Source organism: Leuciscus leuciscus (genome assembly GCF_965113295.1).
Source record: "Leuciscus leuciscus genome assembly, chromosome: 15".
NCBI classification, from domain to species: Eukaryota; Metazoa; Chordata; class Actinopteri; order Cypriniformes; family Leuciscidae; genus Leuciscus; species Leuciscus leuciscus.
The window spans coordinates 13,715,130-13,733,989 of NC_138739.1; the positions used below are offsets into that span (position 1 = coordinate 13,715,130).

General features: G+C 39.1%; 1 protein-coding gene and 1 long non-coding RNA gene across 3 annotated transcripts in view; both read right to left on the minus strand.

Moving 5' to 3' along the window:
- Window positions 1-3,107: 3,107 nt before the first annotated feature.
- LOC309476079 (uncharacterized protein) lies at window positions 3,108-13,653 on the minus strand. Of its 2 annotated transcripts, XM_082139238.1 has the most exons (4): window positions 12,731-13,653; window positions 11,675-12,700; window positions 11,365-11,527; window positions 3,108-10,391 (listed from the first exon to the last, which is right to left on the minus strand). In XM_082139238.1, exons 2-4 carry the CDS (start codon window positions 12,261-12,263, stop codon window positions 9,968-9,970), a joined length of 1,176 nt encoding a protein of 391 aa, XP_081995364.1. In that variant the 5' UTR covers window positions 12,264-12,700; window positions 12,731-13,653; the 3' UTR covers window positions 3,108-9,967. The 2 variants fall into 2 exon arrangements, 1 of the variants encoding a protein (XP_081995364.1); XR_014197922.1 differs by having other exon boundaries at window positions 11,290-13,653.
- LOC309476442 overlaps window positions 3,108-18,860 on the minus strand; it is a 75,516-nt gene continuing 59,763 nt past the window's right edge. The window contains exon 2 of the long non-coding RNA XR_014198154.1: window positions 3,108-4,887. This is a non-coding gene — a long non-coding RNA (uncharacterized lncRNA). The remainder of the gene's footprint in view (window positions 4,888-18,860) is intronic.

The window sequence follows — 18,860 nt, forward strand, 5'->3', positions numbered from 1 at the left end:
GCCACAATTCAATATTATTGCGCTTCCTAACATTGCGATACAGCAAGTATTGCGATTCGATTCTGCGATATATTGCGATTCATGTCCCCCATATTATTCAAAGACATTACAAAAAATAAGACTGCTCAACTCACTACAAATGTCACATTAAATCTGTGAACATCTTCTACACATTTACTGGAGGCTAGTGCAAAAACTTTGTCCTTGAACATTCAGGACACAGGACCTTATTACAGAACGTAATTATATGAACGCGTCACCACCGCATTAGCACCAAAAACATGGAGATTTTATTTTAGAGAATAATTACACAACCTATTCGATATACTATAATTCTATAATTAAATAAACTAATCGAATATCCAAAAATTGTGACTCATCCCTGCATTTAATACCTTGTTTTTTTCCCAAAATCTTCACTTACGTCTCGATTTTCGAAGGGGATTATAAACGTTTCTTCCTTGGTTCGCTTTTATTTAGGCCTATTACATTCACATTCTTTACTGTGGTAAAGTAGAAAAACGTTGTAGGACAGATAGCCTACATTTTTACTTGCACGTCAGATTCATTTCAACACAGTTTTTGCTTGTTATTAGACATGTACGGCGCGTCAAGTTTATTTGATTTTTAGTTTCGCTCTCTTTGGCAGCGCAATTTCAAACATAGCTTAAATGTCTTGCCCTTGTGGAAGATTAAATTCACTTTTCATACCTTTTACAACAAGTAGAAAACATGAAGATATCAGAAAATAGATCGATGGTCTCTTTCCTCCTCGTGTCATCCCTCTCAAAGCACAGAGCGGTATGGCTTCATGTGGAATCACGTGTCTTTGTGTGGAAGTATTAAACGAAAGTTTTTTTTTTTTTATATAGATTTAACTTTTCTATTATGTAAGTTTCTAATATTTACTGATATGTATTTGAATGCTTTACAGGCTTTGTGTTGCTTCTTTGACGGAATTGCTCAAATAAAGACTTTTTTGCTCGAATAAACTACATTTTTTTATTTCAATTTTCATAATAACCCCCCAACCACTGCAGGTAGTTGGTCCATTACCACCGCAGTGATAAAAAAAACTGCCACCGTCACAGCCTTATAACCTATATTGGAATAATTTGCGCTACTGTATCAATATAATTGCGTGCGCAAAATATCGCGACACTGAACAGAATCGATTTTTCCCCCACCACTACTGTAGGTGGATTCAGAATCAGATGTAGTGCTTTTATTAACGCCAAAGTACATGCAGCATCAAGTTTGAGGGTTAGGGAAAATTCTGCCAACACCGGTCTGAAAAAATTATATATTTTTTCCCTGCTTGTGTTTGCAGGTTCATTCTGAGAGTCAACCCTGATGGCACCAAACACCAAAGGCACAGATCAGATGGAAATCTGGAAAGGTCCAAAGAAAAGCATCAGCCTGAAACCCTCAGTGTTTCTCATCAGAGAGGTTGTCAACTTTGACTGGCAAAATTACTGAAATGTAACAACACAACACTGACTTTGACTGTATTTTATTGTTTTAAGGCCTGTTTTGCTTTTCAGTGTGTGTACGTTTTTGCCATGCTACAGATATAAATGGTCACCAGGAGATTAATTCTATGGACTTTGGAGATGTTGCCTTTTTTTTTCTTCAGCTAGTGGCTCCTAAAGGTCAAGATTTGTAATTTGTACTTCTAAAACAAAATGTTCAACGATTAAAAAGAATATTATAAGGACAAATGTTTGTGAGTTATTGTGATTTTTTGGGGGGTGGGGTAAACATAAATTAAAAAAAGAAAATTTAAATGAAAAAAACTAACAAAAAACAATACTAATACTGTAAATGAAAATACGGTAATAATACTGTAAATGCAAGTACAGTAAATGATACAGTATACTGTAAGTGAAAATACAGTAATAATACTGTAAATGCAATTACAGTAAATGGTACAGTATACTGTAAGTGAAAATACAGTAATAATACTGTAAAACATTTTACAGTAACTTACTGGCATCCAGCTGCCAGTAAGTTACTGTAAAATTTACAGCAACCTCTTTACAGTGTAGGTGTGACAGGTTTGAGACTAGGGTAACAGGGTTGAAGAGACAAATACAGCTTAACATATAAATAGTTGTTTTTTTTTACTCAAATTCACAGTAAGATTTTCAATAAGCACTGTATTTCATTATGTAACACAGAAAGACAACAGATATAAATTGCAATTGCAACTGAGTTTTATTGAGCCGACTGCAGGAAAAACAGCAATAACATAGTATACATTAGAACATTATAAAATGACTGAATAGGACCTCAACATAAAACATAACGTGTGCTTTTTATGTGTGTGTGTGTGTGTGTGTGTGTGTGTGTGTGTGTGTGTGTGTGTTTTCATGTAGGCACGCTTCGTGGCAAAGAAGTAATGGGGTTGAGTGTGACGGGGTTGTGATTTTTTGCTCAAAATGGCCACTGCTCTACATGAAGTGAATAACAGGAGAGCACATGGCATGCATGATATTAAGAAATCATGTATATTGTTAAAATAAAGATAATTCACAAGTAATAGATTTATATCTTTATTTGATGTAACAGGGTTGAGTCGTTGAGCTTGACAACCACAATATCACAATTCTAAATAAGTTATAGTTACAAAAGAAGGTGGTAACTTGCCTCTGTCTGCACACAATGTTGTTCAGAAGACTTATATGATGTTAATTCCTGTTATTGATGTCACACAAGGATACGTTCATAGGGTCTCATTCATGAAACACGAGCAGAACGAATTTTTGTGTAAATCGTGTGTAAAGTGGTTCTGGCGTAAATTTTCGGATTCATTAAAATGTTCGTATTTTCCAAATGTTAGTTGGTACGAAAGAAATCTACACCTGCTCCCAGCCACGCGTAAATAGTGCGTTTAACATCCGAACGTTTTGCTCATTAATAAGGCTGCATTTTAATTCACCTTAATCGGGTACATATTTACACAGCATTTTGAAAAAAGATTATATATAGTATATACATACGTTTTTTCTTTTTACTTTTATTACGAAAGCCAGTAATAGCATCTGCAAACGGAACACACGTCCGCAAGTCTTTTATTTTTATTTTTATATATATATTTTTTTATATTCAAGCTGTTTATTAATTTTATCTTTTATTTTTATTTTTAATTTTTTTTACAAGTCCGCAAGTCACAAGTGTTGCAGTCAAGCTTCATGTCGAACCATTTTCTTTTCACTTCTGGGACTGTTCGATTAACAGATGAAACACCATTAACTGCATCTGTAATATGCTGCCAAGCATTTTTACCTAAATTATTACCTAAAAACAATCCTTTTTTTTAGGACCTGATACGCCACTACGCTTGAAAATAAAATGTGGCGTTTTGAATGAACTTCTGATAATAAAACTTAAATTTCTGCATCTGAGAATTTTCTCTTCTTCATTCGCTTTTGAGAAGACGTGTTGAAATCCTTCGTTTCGTGTCATAATATGATGCCCATATATAGTTGTTAGTCGGTTTTAATGGGCGGGATTTATGGTAATTGAGAGAATGAGCGTGCACGCGCGTCCCATTTATGACTGATTGGAATTCATTAACCCACACACACATTTCACTATCAAATCTGACGTTTACGAAGTATTTGTGAATCAGGAGAAGAATTTTCGGGAATGTCTCTTTACGCGCAAATCACTCACATATTTACTCATATATTTACGAATGTTTCATGAATGAGACCCATTATTTTTATGGGGGGAGAATGATTTGTGTAACGGGGTTGAGGGGTTACTGAGGTACAGAACTAAATAATGTGATTTTAATTAATAATCATGAATTTAATTAGAGAAAAAAAAGAAACATTACCAGCAAAAATGTACAGATAGATATTCATGGGAAGGGCAAAATGTATGGACTTTTTTCTAATTTTATTATTCATATCCCAAGTACACTTTCAGAAGGCCACGAGGGACATGACAAAGTAGGTGGTGTCAACTGAAAAAAAAACAAGATAATTTATAATATAAAGATAATATGTATGTCATTATTTTTAACCCTTTCACACGTAAGTTTAAAATATTCTGGCTGACCCCCCAGCGTGAGTTTTTCAAGGCGACCGTTATTTAGAACGTGTCACTTTATGGTTTCCATGGTCATTGCTTGTCACGTGACACACTGCAGCAACAACAGAGCTGAATGAATGATGATCTGCTTTTATGTCATTTTCCATTTTTTATTCAAAATATTCACAAATTTTTTAGATATGGCATGAAATATCTGATATTCCGATTGTCAAATACATGCAAGTGGAAGTGTTTTGTTGTTTAACCTACCCAACGTTGCTTTAATCTCTGGTTTAATCACTGTGTTACGATTATTAAGTGTAAGAAGTCCAGATAAACTGTACTTTAACTGTACTTGTTGCCACAGCAACAACCAGGGTACTGAAGGGGTTGGGGGTCAGAGGACAGGCTTTCCGACAAGCTGTTGGGTCACTGTCAGAGACTGATGAGCAAAGCAGAAACTGGCTGTGGCTAAATAGGAAGAATCCCAAATGGGCCACAAAATGACCAAGAGAGGTAAAAGTAGAGGGGAGCGCACCTGGGACACCAGTTGTTGCTTTTGAGCCCCTTGGAGGTGTTGTGGGCCTATCAACGAAAACACCAAGGAAGGAGGGTGCCAACCTGATGACCCAAATTAAGTGATTACTACCCCCCACTCAAGATGTTAAGAAAGTGCTGATTATTCTAAGGGATTGCATACAGTATCAAGTCCTATACGCTCAACACACAGTTGAATGGCTAGTTGGTTTGAGTAAAGGTCAAAAGTTGAGGTCCTTTGATATGTTTGATACTTGATATTTTTTCTGGATTAATCATTAGTTGTATGATATTGTTTTACGGTGTATACTTTACTTTTAACACCTTTTACCTATTTATTTATTATTCTCAGGTAAGGTAAAGAAAGTCTAATATGACCTAAACCGTAAGCATTCAAAAGGTACTTACAATTTGGTCAGAAGACTCCTCTGTGGTATGTTCTCATTAAAAGTCTTCCAGCATCATAAATCTCAGTAGGCAGATTTTGTAATTAATTAAATTTATTTTAATTGGTTACTTTCTTTTTATAATAAACAAAAATATAAAGGCAAATAGAACTTCGTTTGAGTATAAAATACAATAATCACGTTTTGAATCAAAGGTGTAGTAAGCTCTGGGCTTCTTATCTTCTGCTTGGGGTTTCTTGTCCACAGCTCTGGGCTTCGTGGCGTCGGGGGCACTGGCGTATCAGTATCCCCAGAGGCAGTCAGTTCATCAGTCTTTTATACTCCTGTTGTTTACAACAGGCATTAGGTTGGTACTCCTCCAAAGTTTCCCAGATCCTTCTCCAGGCAGGTGCAAGCGGTCCACTTCTTCATGTCCTTGAACTCCAGTAAACTCAACTAAGATGGCTGAGTTCATTTAAAGTTCTAGGAGTCCTCTAGCGCACACACATAATCACACTTTTCTGCTCCTCTCAACATGGGTTTGGCACAGTCACATATACATACATAACCAATTACTGTACATCTATGCCAAAACAACATAAGCCATCTTTTACAAACAAAATAAATAACAACATTGAATGCAATGCATTATATCCAATACATTGGCTAAATATGTGTAACAAAAAGGCATCTACAATGAACAAGGAGGCAGGTAATTGCATTTTCTTGATATTATACAACAATATTGATATGATATTGAACTGATTAATGGCTCCATCTGGTGTGTTTTTGAAGAACAGCATCATCACTGTGAACTCAACAGGAAACACTATTATACTGATGATATGGGTGACCCATCACGATGTGCGTCCAACACTATATTGTTGGATTTTAACATTCCTTAAAGGGTACATCTAAAGGGTACCGGTGCATCTACCAACCCAGAAAACGTGAAAATTGACGTCAACTTGTGTAAAAGTTAAACATGACGGTACATGCAAGTCGATGAGATTAATCATTGTAACTCCAAAACAACTACATAAATGTATCCACTAACCATTGAGAAATGTCCAGGTGCGTCTAAAAGTTAAACCTCTACCTGAGTCTCTCTTTAAAGCTGCACTCACAACTGGTTATCTCTGAGATTTTGGAAAAGTGAGATTATTTGCGTGTTTTGTCATTGCTGGAGTATCCGAAGCTTGTGTAAAGGATCGGCACTCTTCTGAACGGAGGCGGGGAGCAGCAGCTCATTTAAAGGGACACACGCGAAAATGGCGCGTTTTTGCTCACACCCAAAAAGGGGCAAATTTGACCAGCTATAATACGTGATCTGTGGGGTATTTTGAGCTGAAATGTCTGGGAACACAGTAGATTTATATTACATCTTGTGAAAAGGGGCAAAAAATGTCACCTTTAAAGAAAATGCAGTGAAAGACTAAATTACACTTACTAATGACAGAAACACTGAAGCTCTTTATAATTCTGATGATCTGTAGTTTATAGAGTCAAGAGTCTGTGTTTCTGGTGTTTGTGATGATCAGAGATCCAGTCTGATGATCCAGCTTCAGTCTGTAAATGTAACATGCAAACAAACAGCAGAAGAACATCAGTGATTCACACTTTCACTCTCAGACAAACATGTCTCATGATCTTGAACAACTTAATGCACATTCAACTCACATCCTGATTTCTAAGCATCACAGTACAATCTCTAGAATGTGAATGTTTTATTCTTTACCCAATTGATATAAAAATATATATTTTTTTAAAACAAAAGAATAAATAACTTTTACAGACTAAACTTTCAAATGGCAGCGTTACATATCATTGTGTTTCAATTGTTTTCCTGTCTCTGTGTGAAACAGTTTCTCATCATGTTTCTGTAGATTCAAGTTTAAAGCTGTTCATAGCAGGGCAGGAAGAAACTCTATCTACAAACTACCACAAACACACACGCACTGAATGCTTAGTCTCACATATAAAATGTCCATCCACCCAAATTATCAAACCACAAAAAAAGAAAAAAAGAAAGAAATAACCCGCAGCAGGTTTCAGTTCGACTCAGAAGCTGAACGTCAGTAAAACTATGAGATCAGATACGCTTTTAACTTTGTACTTTATTATTTTTTCATACACTAAATTTAAGAACTGAATAATTATATGCAACCATTTTAAAATCAGTTATGCTCTTAACCATTTAACACAGTTACAACTACTTTTCAAAAAGTATGTTAAATGATAAAAATAAAGAATATTTCACCCATTAAGAACAGTTCAAGTCTCAATAAAGGCTTGAAGTACTATAGGATTATAGACCTTATGTAGCTCCGCCCCTTTTCGGCGCGGCACTCGTTGTCTTTTGACTTCCGGTCTGTATTTTCACAGCGATGTTGCGTATAATATGAATGAACGGCTCATTTTAAAATCTTCCCGGTCGACTGACATTTGTTAAGACATCTGCTTTAAACATTACAGCCCGCATGATAACTTTCGTTAACTTTACATTAAGTAAATCCACTTCAAAAGCTAATTACTCCTGGACAGCAGCACCATAGAGATATACAGAGCGATCGCAAAACCGGAAGTTCAAAGACAATATTCTAAAGATGGCGGCGCCCTCGTTTCTCTGGCGCATAAGGTCTATATGATATGCAAATGCAGCGAGTGAAACTAGAAGGGTCGAACTGTGTCGTGGGAGGGTTCACGTATAGACTGAGTGTTTTCAGTGGATAGTTTCATCACACACCAAACTACTGAATAAAATGTTTCACATGTTTTTCACATGCGTCTTGTTCTGTCTGTGCTGGTGCCATTTGATTGGCAAGTTATAAAAACATTTTTATGGTTTATTTTTTCCCCCATTTCAGAGTAATACAGTGGCTGCTACAAACTCAGAAAAAAAGGTACAAAAGCTGTCACTGGGGTGACACACTTTCAAAAGTAATATAATAATTTATGTAACGAATTAACTCTATGAAATATTAATAATCAATAATAACTGGTTTTTATTGATTATGAATATTTGGATCCCTTAACATAATTAACTTAATGTAGTAAAATTAATATTACAATCAATCCACCTGTTCGTCTTGTGAACAATCAGCGTTAATTGTTTATTCATTCTAAGAAATTTTTATTTCTGGGGAAGGGAAACGTCTTTCTTACTGTACAGTACTAAGAGCCTGTAGTCAAAATCTAAATCGTAAAGTAATCTTTGTTGCAAGCAGAGAATCAGAACCAAATACGTATTGTGCACAAATTGTATTAACTAAATCACAAACATAACTAAATCTAAACACACACATACAGTGGGGAGAACAAGTATTTGATACACTGCCGATTGTGCAGGTTTTCCCACTTACAAAGCATGTAGAAGTCTGTAATTTTTATCATAGGTACTCTTCAACTGTGAGTGATGGAATCTAAAACAAATCTATGATTTTTAAGTAATTAATTTGCATTTTATTGCATGACATAAGTATTTGGTATCAGAAAAGCAGAACTTAATATTTGGTATAGAAACCTTTGTTTGCAATTACTGAGATCATACGTTTCCTGTAGTTCCTGACCAGGTTTGCACACACTGCATGCAGCAGGAATTTTGGCCCACTTCTCCATACAGACCTACTCCAGATCCTTCAGGTTTTGGGGCTGTCGCTGGGCAATACGGACTTTCAGCTCCCTCCAAAGATTTTCTATTGGGTTCAGGTTTGGAAACTGGCTAGGCCACTCCAGGACCTTGAGATGCTTCTTATGGAGCCACTCCTTAGTTGCCCTGGCTGTGTGTTTCGGGTCGTTGTCATGCTGGAAGACCCAGCCACGACCCATCTTCAATGCTCTTACTGAGGGAAGATCTTGCGATACATGGCCCCATCCATCCTCCCCTCAATACGGTTCAGTCGTCCAGTCGTCACGAGGTGAGCTCTTGCATGGTGCCCCAGACCGAAGGAGATTGACCGTCATCTTGAACTTCTTCCATTTTCTAATAATTGCGCCAACAGTTGTTGCCTTCTCACCAAGCTGCTTGCCTATTGTCTTGTAGCCCATCCCAGCCTTGTGCAGGTCTACAATTTTATCCCTGATGTCCTTAGACAGCTCTCTGGTCTTGGCCATTGTGGAGAGGTTGGAGTCTGTTTGATTGAGTGTGTGGACAGGTGTCTTTTAACTAGTTCAAACAGGTGCAGTTAAAGGTGGGGTATGTGATTCTCTTTTTTGTCCATTTTTTCAAAATCACTTGAAATCCTATTCCTAACCCACTTACAGCCACTGAGTTAGAAGCACTGAAATGAAAATTAAGCAATTTAATCATCTGTGGAACGGGCAGGACTCGAAAAACTCCAGCCCATCATTTCCAAGACCACCTAGAATCATTGGACAGTAAGTTTGTCAATCAAACGGTCGTACCATACCCCCTTACCCCCATCCCCCTCGCACTCTTCGCATGGGTGGAGTCAGGGCCAGCATTGGAGGAAAGAAGGTAGGACCATTTGAGTTGTGTATTTTCAAAATCTACCGGCCGTTTTGCAAATCTCATACCCTACCTTTAATGTCATGCAATATAATGCAAATTAATTATTTAAAATTCATAAATTGTGATTTTTTGGATTTTTGTTTTAGATTCCGTCTCTCACAGTTGAAGTGTACCTATGATAAAAATTACAGACCTCTACATACTTTGTAAGTAGGAAAACCTGCAAAATCGGCAGTGTATCAAATACTTGTTCTCCCCACTGTACATACACGGGTAAAAGGGTGAGTGAGAATGGAATTTGGAAGCAGGAGATGGAACTATGGGAAAGATCCATTTAACTATGAAAAGAACCATCAGCTTATCTCACCTCATTAAATTGATACTTGCATGTCTGTGCAGTGGACACAATTCTTGAAGTTGTTGAAAAGGATGTTGAGGGTTCGGTGAGTGTCAAATGTTAAAGTGCAATCGTTTTCTTCTCCGTTGGATGAAGAAGATATTATGAACTTGCATGGTTAGTTCGACTCTGTTATCATGGCTGGAGTGCAGATTGTGGCCTGCAGGCCCTGGGCCAGAGAGGACATGCAGAGCAAATGGTGGGAGTTGCGATGGACTTCTTCTGCATTGAATGAAGACGTTGTCCACAGGTTGTCTTTGATTCTGTTGTGGTTGAGAGAGTCATCTCTCTCCTGAATGAGCACATGGCTGGTTGTGAGTTGAGGCCTGCTGCCCTGGGGCCTGCTGAGGCCACGCTGGACAGCACAGCACCCTGAATGTACCGAGAAGGCCAAGAGTGGATTGTTGCCCATTCAGTGATGGTAAGGTTACAGTTTTCTTCTGAGTTGGATTGAAGAAAATACAGTCGGACTCCTTTGGGAGAGTAAAAGGGTCGCAGGCGGTGGTCATGGCCTGCTGGGGCCCTCTGGCCCCAGTGGGGGGTCCCCACAGACATCAACCTGAAGAAGCAGCAGTAGAGGCCAGAAGAGAAGAGAGAGGGGGGTCACTGTGAATTTGTCTCTAATAAAGCCTGAGAAAGGCCCGCCTCTCCGGGTTTGCTTGACCAATGAGAAGGGTGGAATTTCCAAGCGGGAAAATCAGATCCCAGAGTGAGTTTTAAATATAATTTGTTAAACTATAACAAACACTTGTGTCTGACTTGTCTCAGTCGTTACATTTAAGTACTAATATATACCTTTAAAGGGGTCATATAATGCCATTTTTGTACAAGTTAATATGATTCTTTAGGGTCTAAATGAAAAAGTTTGTAATATACTTTAAAGGACAAGTTCGGTATTTTACACTTAAAGCCCTGTTTTCAGATCGTTTCTGATGAAATACAACGGTTAAGATTGAAATTTGGACGCATTAAACTTTCGTTTACAAAGACGTGAAACTCACCGAGTGGTCAGGGGTGTTCACTGATATGCTCACACAAAAATCACTGCAAAAGATGCTTTCCAACAGGTTTTATCGTAGTTTTTGTCCAACTCCATTGACTTGTATTGGATGAAAAACTACGATAAAACCTGTTGGAAAGCATCTTTTGCAGCGATTTTTGTGTGAGCATATCAGTGAACACCCCTGACCACTCGGTGAGTTTCACGTCTTTGTAAACGAAAGTTTAATGCGTTTTAGGAAGGATTATTCCAGTGCACCTATGCAACCATTGTGGAGGTGGGGGGGTGCTACCACAGAAACCGAAAATTCTCGGGCCAGCAGCATTTGTCCAAATTTCAATCTTAACCATTGTATTTCATCAGAAACGATCTGAAAACAGGGCTTTAAGTGTAAAATACCGAACTTGTCCTTTAATTAAAAATTCTCATTAGTATTGTAAGAAAACACAAATTTTACCTGGTCAAAAACAGCTCTGTTTTCAGCACGCCATTTAAGTGCATGTGTCTTTAAATGATAATGAGCTTTGCTCACCCCGCCCCTCTGTTCTGTGGGGCGTTTTGACACAACACACTCCACGTGACAACTCCTTGACAACAGTTGAGGGTATATTTTGGAGAAAGAATGGCAGCGGGAGTCTCTGAGGATCTGTGCAACCGTATCTGTGCAACTGTATCAATTTGAACCGGAATCGGACCTGGAACAAGATGATGACCCTGAAAAAGTTAGACAATTAAGGCTCGAACAGGACGTTTCTGAATGGTTGGTTAATGTAATGTCACTTTGATCTATCTTTGTATGTACTGGCAGGGTAGAGTAGTGAGATACGAGCTGAAGCACTTACACCTTCCAGTACATGCCTTGTTGCACCCACATTTGGTCAACTCCCAACAACTCTCTGCAATAGGTGGAAGTGGAGTCCAGAAGACTTTCCACTCTTCGTCCTTTTTAACCCATCCCCAGTCGGATGGGCTCGGCATTTGTGGATGTCGCTTCAATGCCTGTCCCCACACGTATCCAGCCTCATAAGAAGCACGTTTGGCATGCTCTTTGAGTGCTGCTTGAGTTGGTGGGATCAAGTCATATTGTCTTTGCTTTCTGGCAAAGAGATCAAGCCTGGCCTCGTTCACAGTGGTGACATCGCTGGACCTGTCATACATTAGCACAACAAATCTCTCCAAAGCTTGCAGGTCACTATCCTCCACTGCAGAGGGACATTTGCTGAGTCTCGCAAATGTGTTTGAGACCTCATCACACACGTCCCATGTTTCCCAGGCAGACTTTGATTTGCCATGGAAGGATGACGCAATGTCGCAACCACTGAAGGCATGGAAGAAGAGGATACCACGTGTTTTCTCTGGTCCTATGGCTGAAACCACCTCATGTATAGGGATCCATCTTGTCTTCTCTCCTTTGCCAAACGTCACCCACATTTTCTGACACCAAATCGTCCTTAATGAAAAAAATAAATAAAATACATTTCTATCGGAAAATTGATCTTTTGAGGATCCAGGGGTCGGCCATCTTGAAAATAGAAATTTCAAGTGGCTGAGAGTGTTTTCTTGTCAAGCAACCCTTAGAGACTGCTCATACCAATTTGCATGCTTATGTCACTAACTAAACAATTATATCGCTTAAAGCTGCCGTCGGCAACATTTTTTTGATCATATTCAGTGAAATTGACACTATAATCCGACAGAACAACATAAATAAGATGGTTTTAGAAAAAAACCCGAGCTTCTAACTCCACCTGGAGTGTGTTATTTGTTTTGCAAAAATCCACCGCTCCCGGATCATCGGGTCCAATCAGCGCAGGGGGGTGTGAGATCTGACTGTCAATCACAGGTCGTGTACACGCCACAGATCCCCCCTCACTCGCGCACGTTAATATCACATGCACACGCCACGCCTGAAGTTCGCCTGGAGATTGCATGAAGCGTGATGGCGGAGAGAAAATCTACTAACAAGCTTCCAATTCCTCGGTTATTGCTATCTATGGATAGATTAGCCAGGGCAGCCTACCTCCGAGTCCATGGTGTTGATAGATGCTGAAGAGACGGACGCGTTCACAGAAAATCAGGTACACACGCACAGTGACGCACTGACGAGCACGACCTCGATGGGAGGGTGATCGCTGGTAGTGGGGAGGGGCATGAGAGTTGTAAACATTCAAAATTTTGGCTAATCGACCCAATCTGCCAGACTTGCCGACTGCAGCTTTAACTGCTCCATTTAAGTGGTGGTAATCTTGAAAAAAAAGGCCGCCATCTTGAAATTTCAAGTGGCTGTGGGCGGTTTCTTGTCAAATGACCCTTTGAGACAGCTCATGGCAATTTTCATGCTTGTATCACCAACTAAATGATTGCTTAAGCCTAATTGCTCCACTAAGGTGGTGGCCATCTTGAAAAATGGCCGCCATCTTTAAATTTCAAGTAGCTGTAGGTGGCTTATTGTCAAGTGACCCACAGAGACTGCTCATGCCAATTTTCATGCTTGTATCACCAAATAAACCACTATGTCACTTAACTGCTCCACTAAGGTGTCGGCCATCTTGAAAAATGGCTGCCATCTTGAAATTTCAAGTGGCTCGGACAATTTTCTTGTCAAGTGACCCATGGAGACTGCTCATGCCAATTTTCACGCTTGTATCATAAACTGAACGATTCTGCCAAACATAAGCACTTGGCCGCTCCACTACTAGCACTAGCGTTGGTTAAAAAAGTTGGGGACTTACTCTCCACGAGCGCTTCCTGTCTTGAGTTTGGGCCTAATGACTCCAGAGTCGTCTTTAAACCAAGGCATGGATATGTACCTAAAGTGCTTTCAACTGGCCTGTGCTTCCATGGGCCTTCCGTGCCCCATAGGTGTAAGAGCCCACTCCACAAGAGGCATGGCTTCCTCCTGGGCATGGTCCAGTGGAGTTCCTATAGAAGACATTTGTGCGGTGGGTGGCTGGTCTGCTCTAGGGCTTCACTTTTGTGAAAAAATCCTGTTTGATTTTTGAGACATAAGTTTTCATTGAATCAATTGTTGTTTCCATTTTAAACGCCAAATATGGGCAAATCCACAAACAACTACAGGCATTAGGACGAACATAAAGAGGGCGCTTGAGTCAGCAATATTCCTGATGATTTATTGGCGTGAAGTTTCGTGCACAATGACAAACAGGAGTGCAACATTCTCGAAAAACAATAAGCAGAGTGGACTGCCATAACATCAATGAAAAACATTAATGCAGGCTTCAACTTGGCTGTGTTTACGATGATAAACGTTAAACAAATTTTGGATGCGCTCCAAAAAAAGACCGTTAAAGTCGATTCCCTATTTTCGTTTTCAAAACTTGTGTTGGTGGCCCGATCGATTGTTCAAACGATTTTCGAACGTAAAGTGACAGCCCTAGTCTGCTCAGTCCACATTTGCAAAATTCTACAACTTAGAGGTTTCTGCCTCGCAGGCACGAGTCCTCTCCATTTAGGGCCCTAGAACCAATGGGTTCAGACCTATATATATCTGAGGCTCCCCCACGGTGGCCCTCTGCACTAATCACTGTATGCAGTTTATAACATTCTAGGACCCAACACTTCTGGTCTACGATGATTCGGACTACTCTGTTATAAGTATCGGGCCTGCCTGGACAACTCCAGAGCAGTCATCTGCTAATAGCACGGCGTTTTAAAATGGGTTCCCATTGCGTTTGCAACGCAATACGAGTGAACCGTTCTCGAAAGGGAACGTACTCGGTTACTTGCGTAATTTCGGTTCGCTGAGAGATACCGGGAACGAGTATTGTGTTGCCAGCCGTGCTATTTTGCTCATGTCAGGTGCTTCGCTTCAGATGATTTAACCTGTCTCTATGGCGAATTCTGTCGAATTTATAACTTTTAACCACGCCCATATTGGCGCACTCAAGGCGAGCAAGTGCTCTGATTGGATCTTTATCTCTCAGGGAACCGAGGTTACGCAAGTAACCGAGTACATTCTCAGAACAATATGCCCCTAATACAGTGGGGCAAAAAAGTATTTAGTCAGCCACCAATTGTGCAAGTTCTCCCACTTAAAAAGATGAGAGACGCCTGTAATTTTCATCATAGGTACACTTCAACTATGAGAGACAAAATGAGGAAAAAAAAATCCAGAAAATCACATTGTAGGATTTTTAATGAATTTATTTGAATTATGGTGGAAAATAAATATTTGGTCACCTACAAACAAGCAAGATTTCTGGCTCTCACAGACCTGTAACTTCGTCTTTAAGAGGCTCCTCTGTCCTCCACTTGTTACCTGTATTAATGGCACCTGTTTGAACTTGTTATCAGTATAAAAAACAACTGTCCACAACCTCAAACAGTCACACTCCAAACTCCACTATGGCCAAGACCAAAGAGCTGTCAAAGGACACCAGAAACAAAATTGTAGACCTGCACCAGGCCGGGAAGACTGAATCTGCAATAAGTAAGCAGCTTGGTGTGAAGAAATCAACTGTGGGAGCAATTACTAGGAAATGGAAGACATACAAGACCACTGATAATCTCCCTTGATCTGGGGCTCCACGCAAGATCTCACCCGTGGGGTCAAAATCATCACAAGAACGGTGAGCAAAAATCCCAGAACCACACGGGGGGACCTAGTGAATGACCTGCAGAGAGCTGGGACCAAAGTAACATAGGCTACCATCAGTAACACACTACTCCGCCAGGGACTCAAATCCTGCAGTGCCAGATGTGTCCCCCTGCTTAAGCCAGTACATGTCCAGGCCCGTCTGAAGTTTGCTAGAGAGCATTTGGATGATCCAGAAGAGGATTGGGAGAATGTCATATGGTCAGATGAAACCAAAATAGAACTTTTTGGTAAAAACTCAACTCGTCGTGTTTAAAGGAGAAAGAATGCTGAGTTGCATCCAATGGACACCATACCTACTGTGAAGCATGGGGGTGGAAACATCATGTTTTGGGGCTGTTTTTCTGCAAAGGGACCAGGACGATTGATCCGTATAAAGGAAAGAATGAATGGGGCCATGTATCGTGAGATTTTGAGTGAAAACCTCCTTCCATCAGCAAGGGCATTGAAGATGAAACGTGGCTGGGTCTTTCAGCATGACAATAATCCAGCCATGACAAACACACCGCCCGGGCAACGAAGGAGTGGCTTCGTAAGAAGCATTTCAAGGTCCTGGAGTGGCCTAGCCAGTCTCCAGATCTCAACCTCATAGAAAATCTTCGGAGGGAGTTGAAAGTCCGTGTTGCCCAGCGACAGCCCCAAAACATCACTGCTCTAGAGGAGATCTGCATGGAGGAATGGGCCAAAATACCAGCACAGTGTGTGAAAACCTTGTGAAGACTTAGAGAAAACGTTTGACCTCTGTCATTGTCAACAAAGGGTATATAACAAAGTATTGAGATAAACTTTTGTTATTGACCAAATACTTATTTTCCACCATAATTTGCAAATAAATTCATAAAAAATCCTACAATGTGATTTTCTGGATTTTTTTTCTCATAGTTGAAGTGGAAGAACTTGCACAATTGGTGGCTGACTAAATACTTTTTTTTAACGTACACTTTATGTACATACATTTACAATACTAATATGTACCCCCTAAATAAGGTACCATTTGAAAGCTTTTGTACCTTACAAAAAGCTAGTTACATAACAGAAATAATTAATATGTTGCCTATTAAGAACAGTTAAAATTGAGATGAACAATAATAGTAGGCGGCCTACATCATGCAAATGCGGGGTTGTGAAACTAGGAGGGTCAAACTGTGTCGTGGGAGGATTCACACACCACATCAACACTTCTGCTGTAAAAGCAGGACATTTTTTTAGATCAGACACTGAACAACTGAAGAAAATGTTTCACATGTTTGTTTTGTTCTGTTTGTGCTGCTTGAGTCTAATCGGTAAGTCATAAAACATTTTAATTTTACATTTCCCATTTTAGAGTAATAAAGCTGCTCTACTTTTCAGATGAAGTTAGATTCATCTGCTGTTATGTACCAGACGAATCACGAATATTGGGAAATCTACTAACTTTGAATTCAGACTCTGTTCAGAATTTTAAACTAAAATATAATGTTGAAAGACATGGAAATTAATGGAAATCTCTACAGTGAATCTACATATATTTCTGTAAATCTCTGTTTTCTTAATCTTCTAATACATTTTTTATGGATTCACATCAGAAGTGTATATATGCCAAAATAAACTTGCACGTTCAATCTGCAATAGTTATCATGTATTTGTTTTTAATAAATATGTAACTTTATACATTGAACAGTTTAAAGTTTGAGGATCTGTTCCACCATCTTAAATAAAGGTTTTACTAATAAATCTGTTGCGCCAAACTTTAAACTTGGAAACAATTAATAAGCGCTGCTGCAATGTTTTCTCTGTCTGCTTGATTCTGACAATCTCTCTTTAACGGTAGCGGTTAGAAGTTTACAGTAGCACATATTAAGACTTGATATTTTTGGCTTTGTAAACCATCAAAAACCTTAATCTGTAAATCTGTTTGTTCTCCAGGTGTGTTTGGTGATTCAGTGTCAGTTATGGAGGGAGATTATGTTACTCTAAACACTGATGATACTGAAATACATGAAGACGAAGATATACTGTGGACATTTGGAGATGAAAACTCTCTTATAGCTAAAATAAAAAAAAAGAAGCAAATCTTCTCCACATATGATGGTCCTGATGGGAGATTCAGAGACAGACTGAAGCTGGACGATCAAACTGGATCCCTGACCATCACAAACACCACAACTGAACATACTGGAGTTTATAAACTACTGATAACTAGAGCTAAAAAATCATCAAAAATATTCAGTGTTTCTGTCTATGGTGAGAAGAGATAATTTGTCCAAAAGTTCACATTTTAATTTTATAGTTTGAACTGAACGTGACCGTTAACACACTAAACACCAACTCAAAACAAAATTCACAATAACTAAAATAGACTGATTGTTCATATTTCTCTCTATTCTGTCATGTTTTCCAGCTCGTCTGCCTGTTCCTGTCATCATCAGTAACTCTTCACAATGTTCTTCATCATCATCATCAAATTGTTCATTGGTGTGTTCATCAGTGTTGAATGTGTGTGATGTGACTCTCTCCTGGTACAAAGGAATCAGTGTATTGTCCAGCATCAGTGTGTGTGATCTCAGCATCAGTCTCTCTCTACCTCTGGAGGTGGAATATCAGGATAAAAACACCTACAGCTGTGTGCTGAACAATCCCATCAGCAACCAGACCACACATCTGGACATCAACACACTCTGTCACACATGTGCAGGTACCACAGCACTGATGATATATGTGTGTATTTACTGACCTGATCTCTGTCTTCTGTTGTCGATCTGATTCAGTCACTTACATTAATCTCTCTTTAGACATTACAACACAGTCTCCTTCTCCTCCTCCAGTCTCAGTGTCTCTGATAGTGTTGATCTCTGCTGCTGCTGCTGCTGGATCTCTGTTGATTGTAGCTGCAGTCATTGGGATCTTCTGCATCTGCAGGAAAAAATTAGGTAACGAGATCAAACAATTAATGCATTTGTTGAAATATTTATCTTTTATAAGGCCAATTTCAATAGATTAAAAAAATATGTTGTTTTTAACATGTATGCATTATGGTATTGTTAATGCAGTTCAGACCCAGGAGAAAGACATGAATGATTCTGCATTGTGTAAACCAACCAGACGAAAAAGGGTAAGACCATTCATGACTTTGTTGCAAGAAGTTGTTGTCTGTTTGAATTTTTGTATTCAATATGCATCAGATGGTCAGTGAACAGATGTATTGTATTTTTCCTCAATAACAATAACATATTATTATGATTAGTTCATCCAAAAAAGAAAAAAAAAAGTCTTAAATTTACTCACCGCACTGTTATGAGTTTCTTTTAGGTAGTATGTCAGCCTCAGTCACCATTCACTTTCATTGCATATTTTTTTTTTAAAGTGAACTATAACTGCCAGTCTCTGCCTACTACCACCTTTTGTGTTTCCCGGAAGCAAGTTTATCTCCATCG

Coding starts and splice junctions, on each gene's coding strand:
- LOC309476079 (XM_082139238.1), bottom strand. CDS start 12,263: ATGTGGGTGACGTTTGGCAAAGGAGAGAAGACAAGATGGATCCCTATA. Junction 11,528..11,674: donor CAAGGCATGTACTGGAAGGT/GTAAGTGCTTCA, acceptor ATCTTGTTCCAG/GTCCGATTCCGGTTCAAATT. Junction 10,392..11,364: donor CCACAGAACAGAGGGGCGGG/GTGAGCAAAGCT, acceptor CTGCTTCTTCAG/GTTGATGTCTGTGGGGACCC.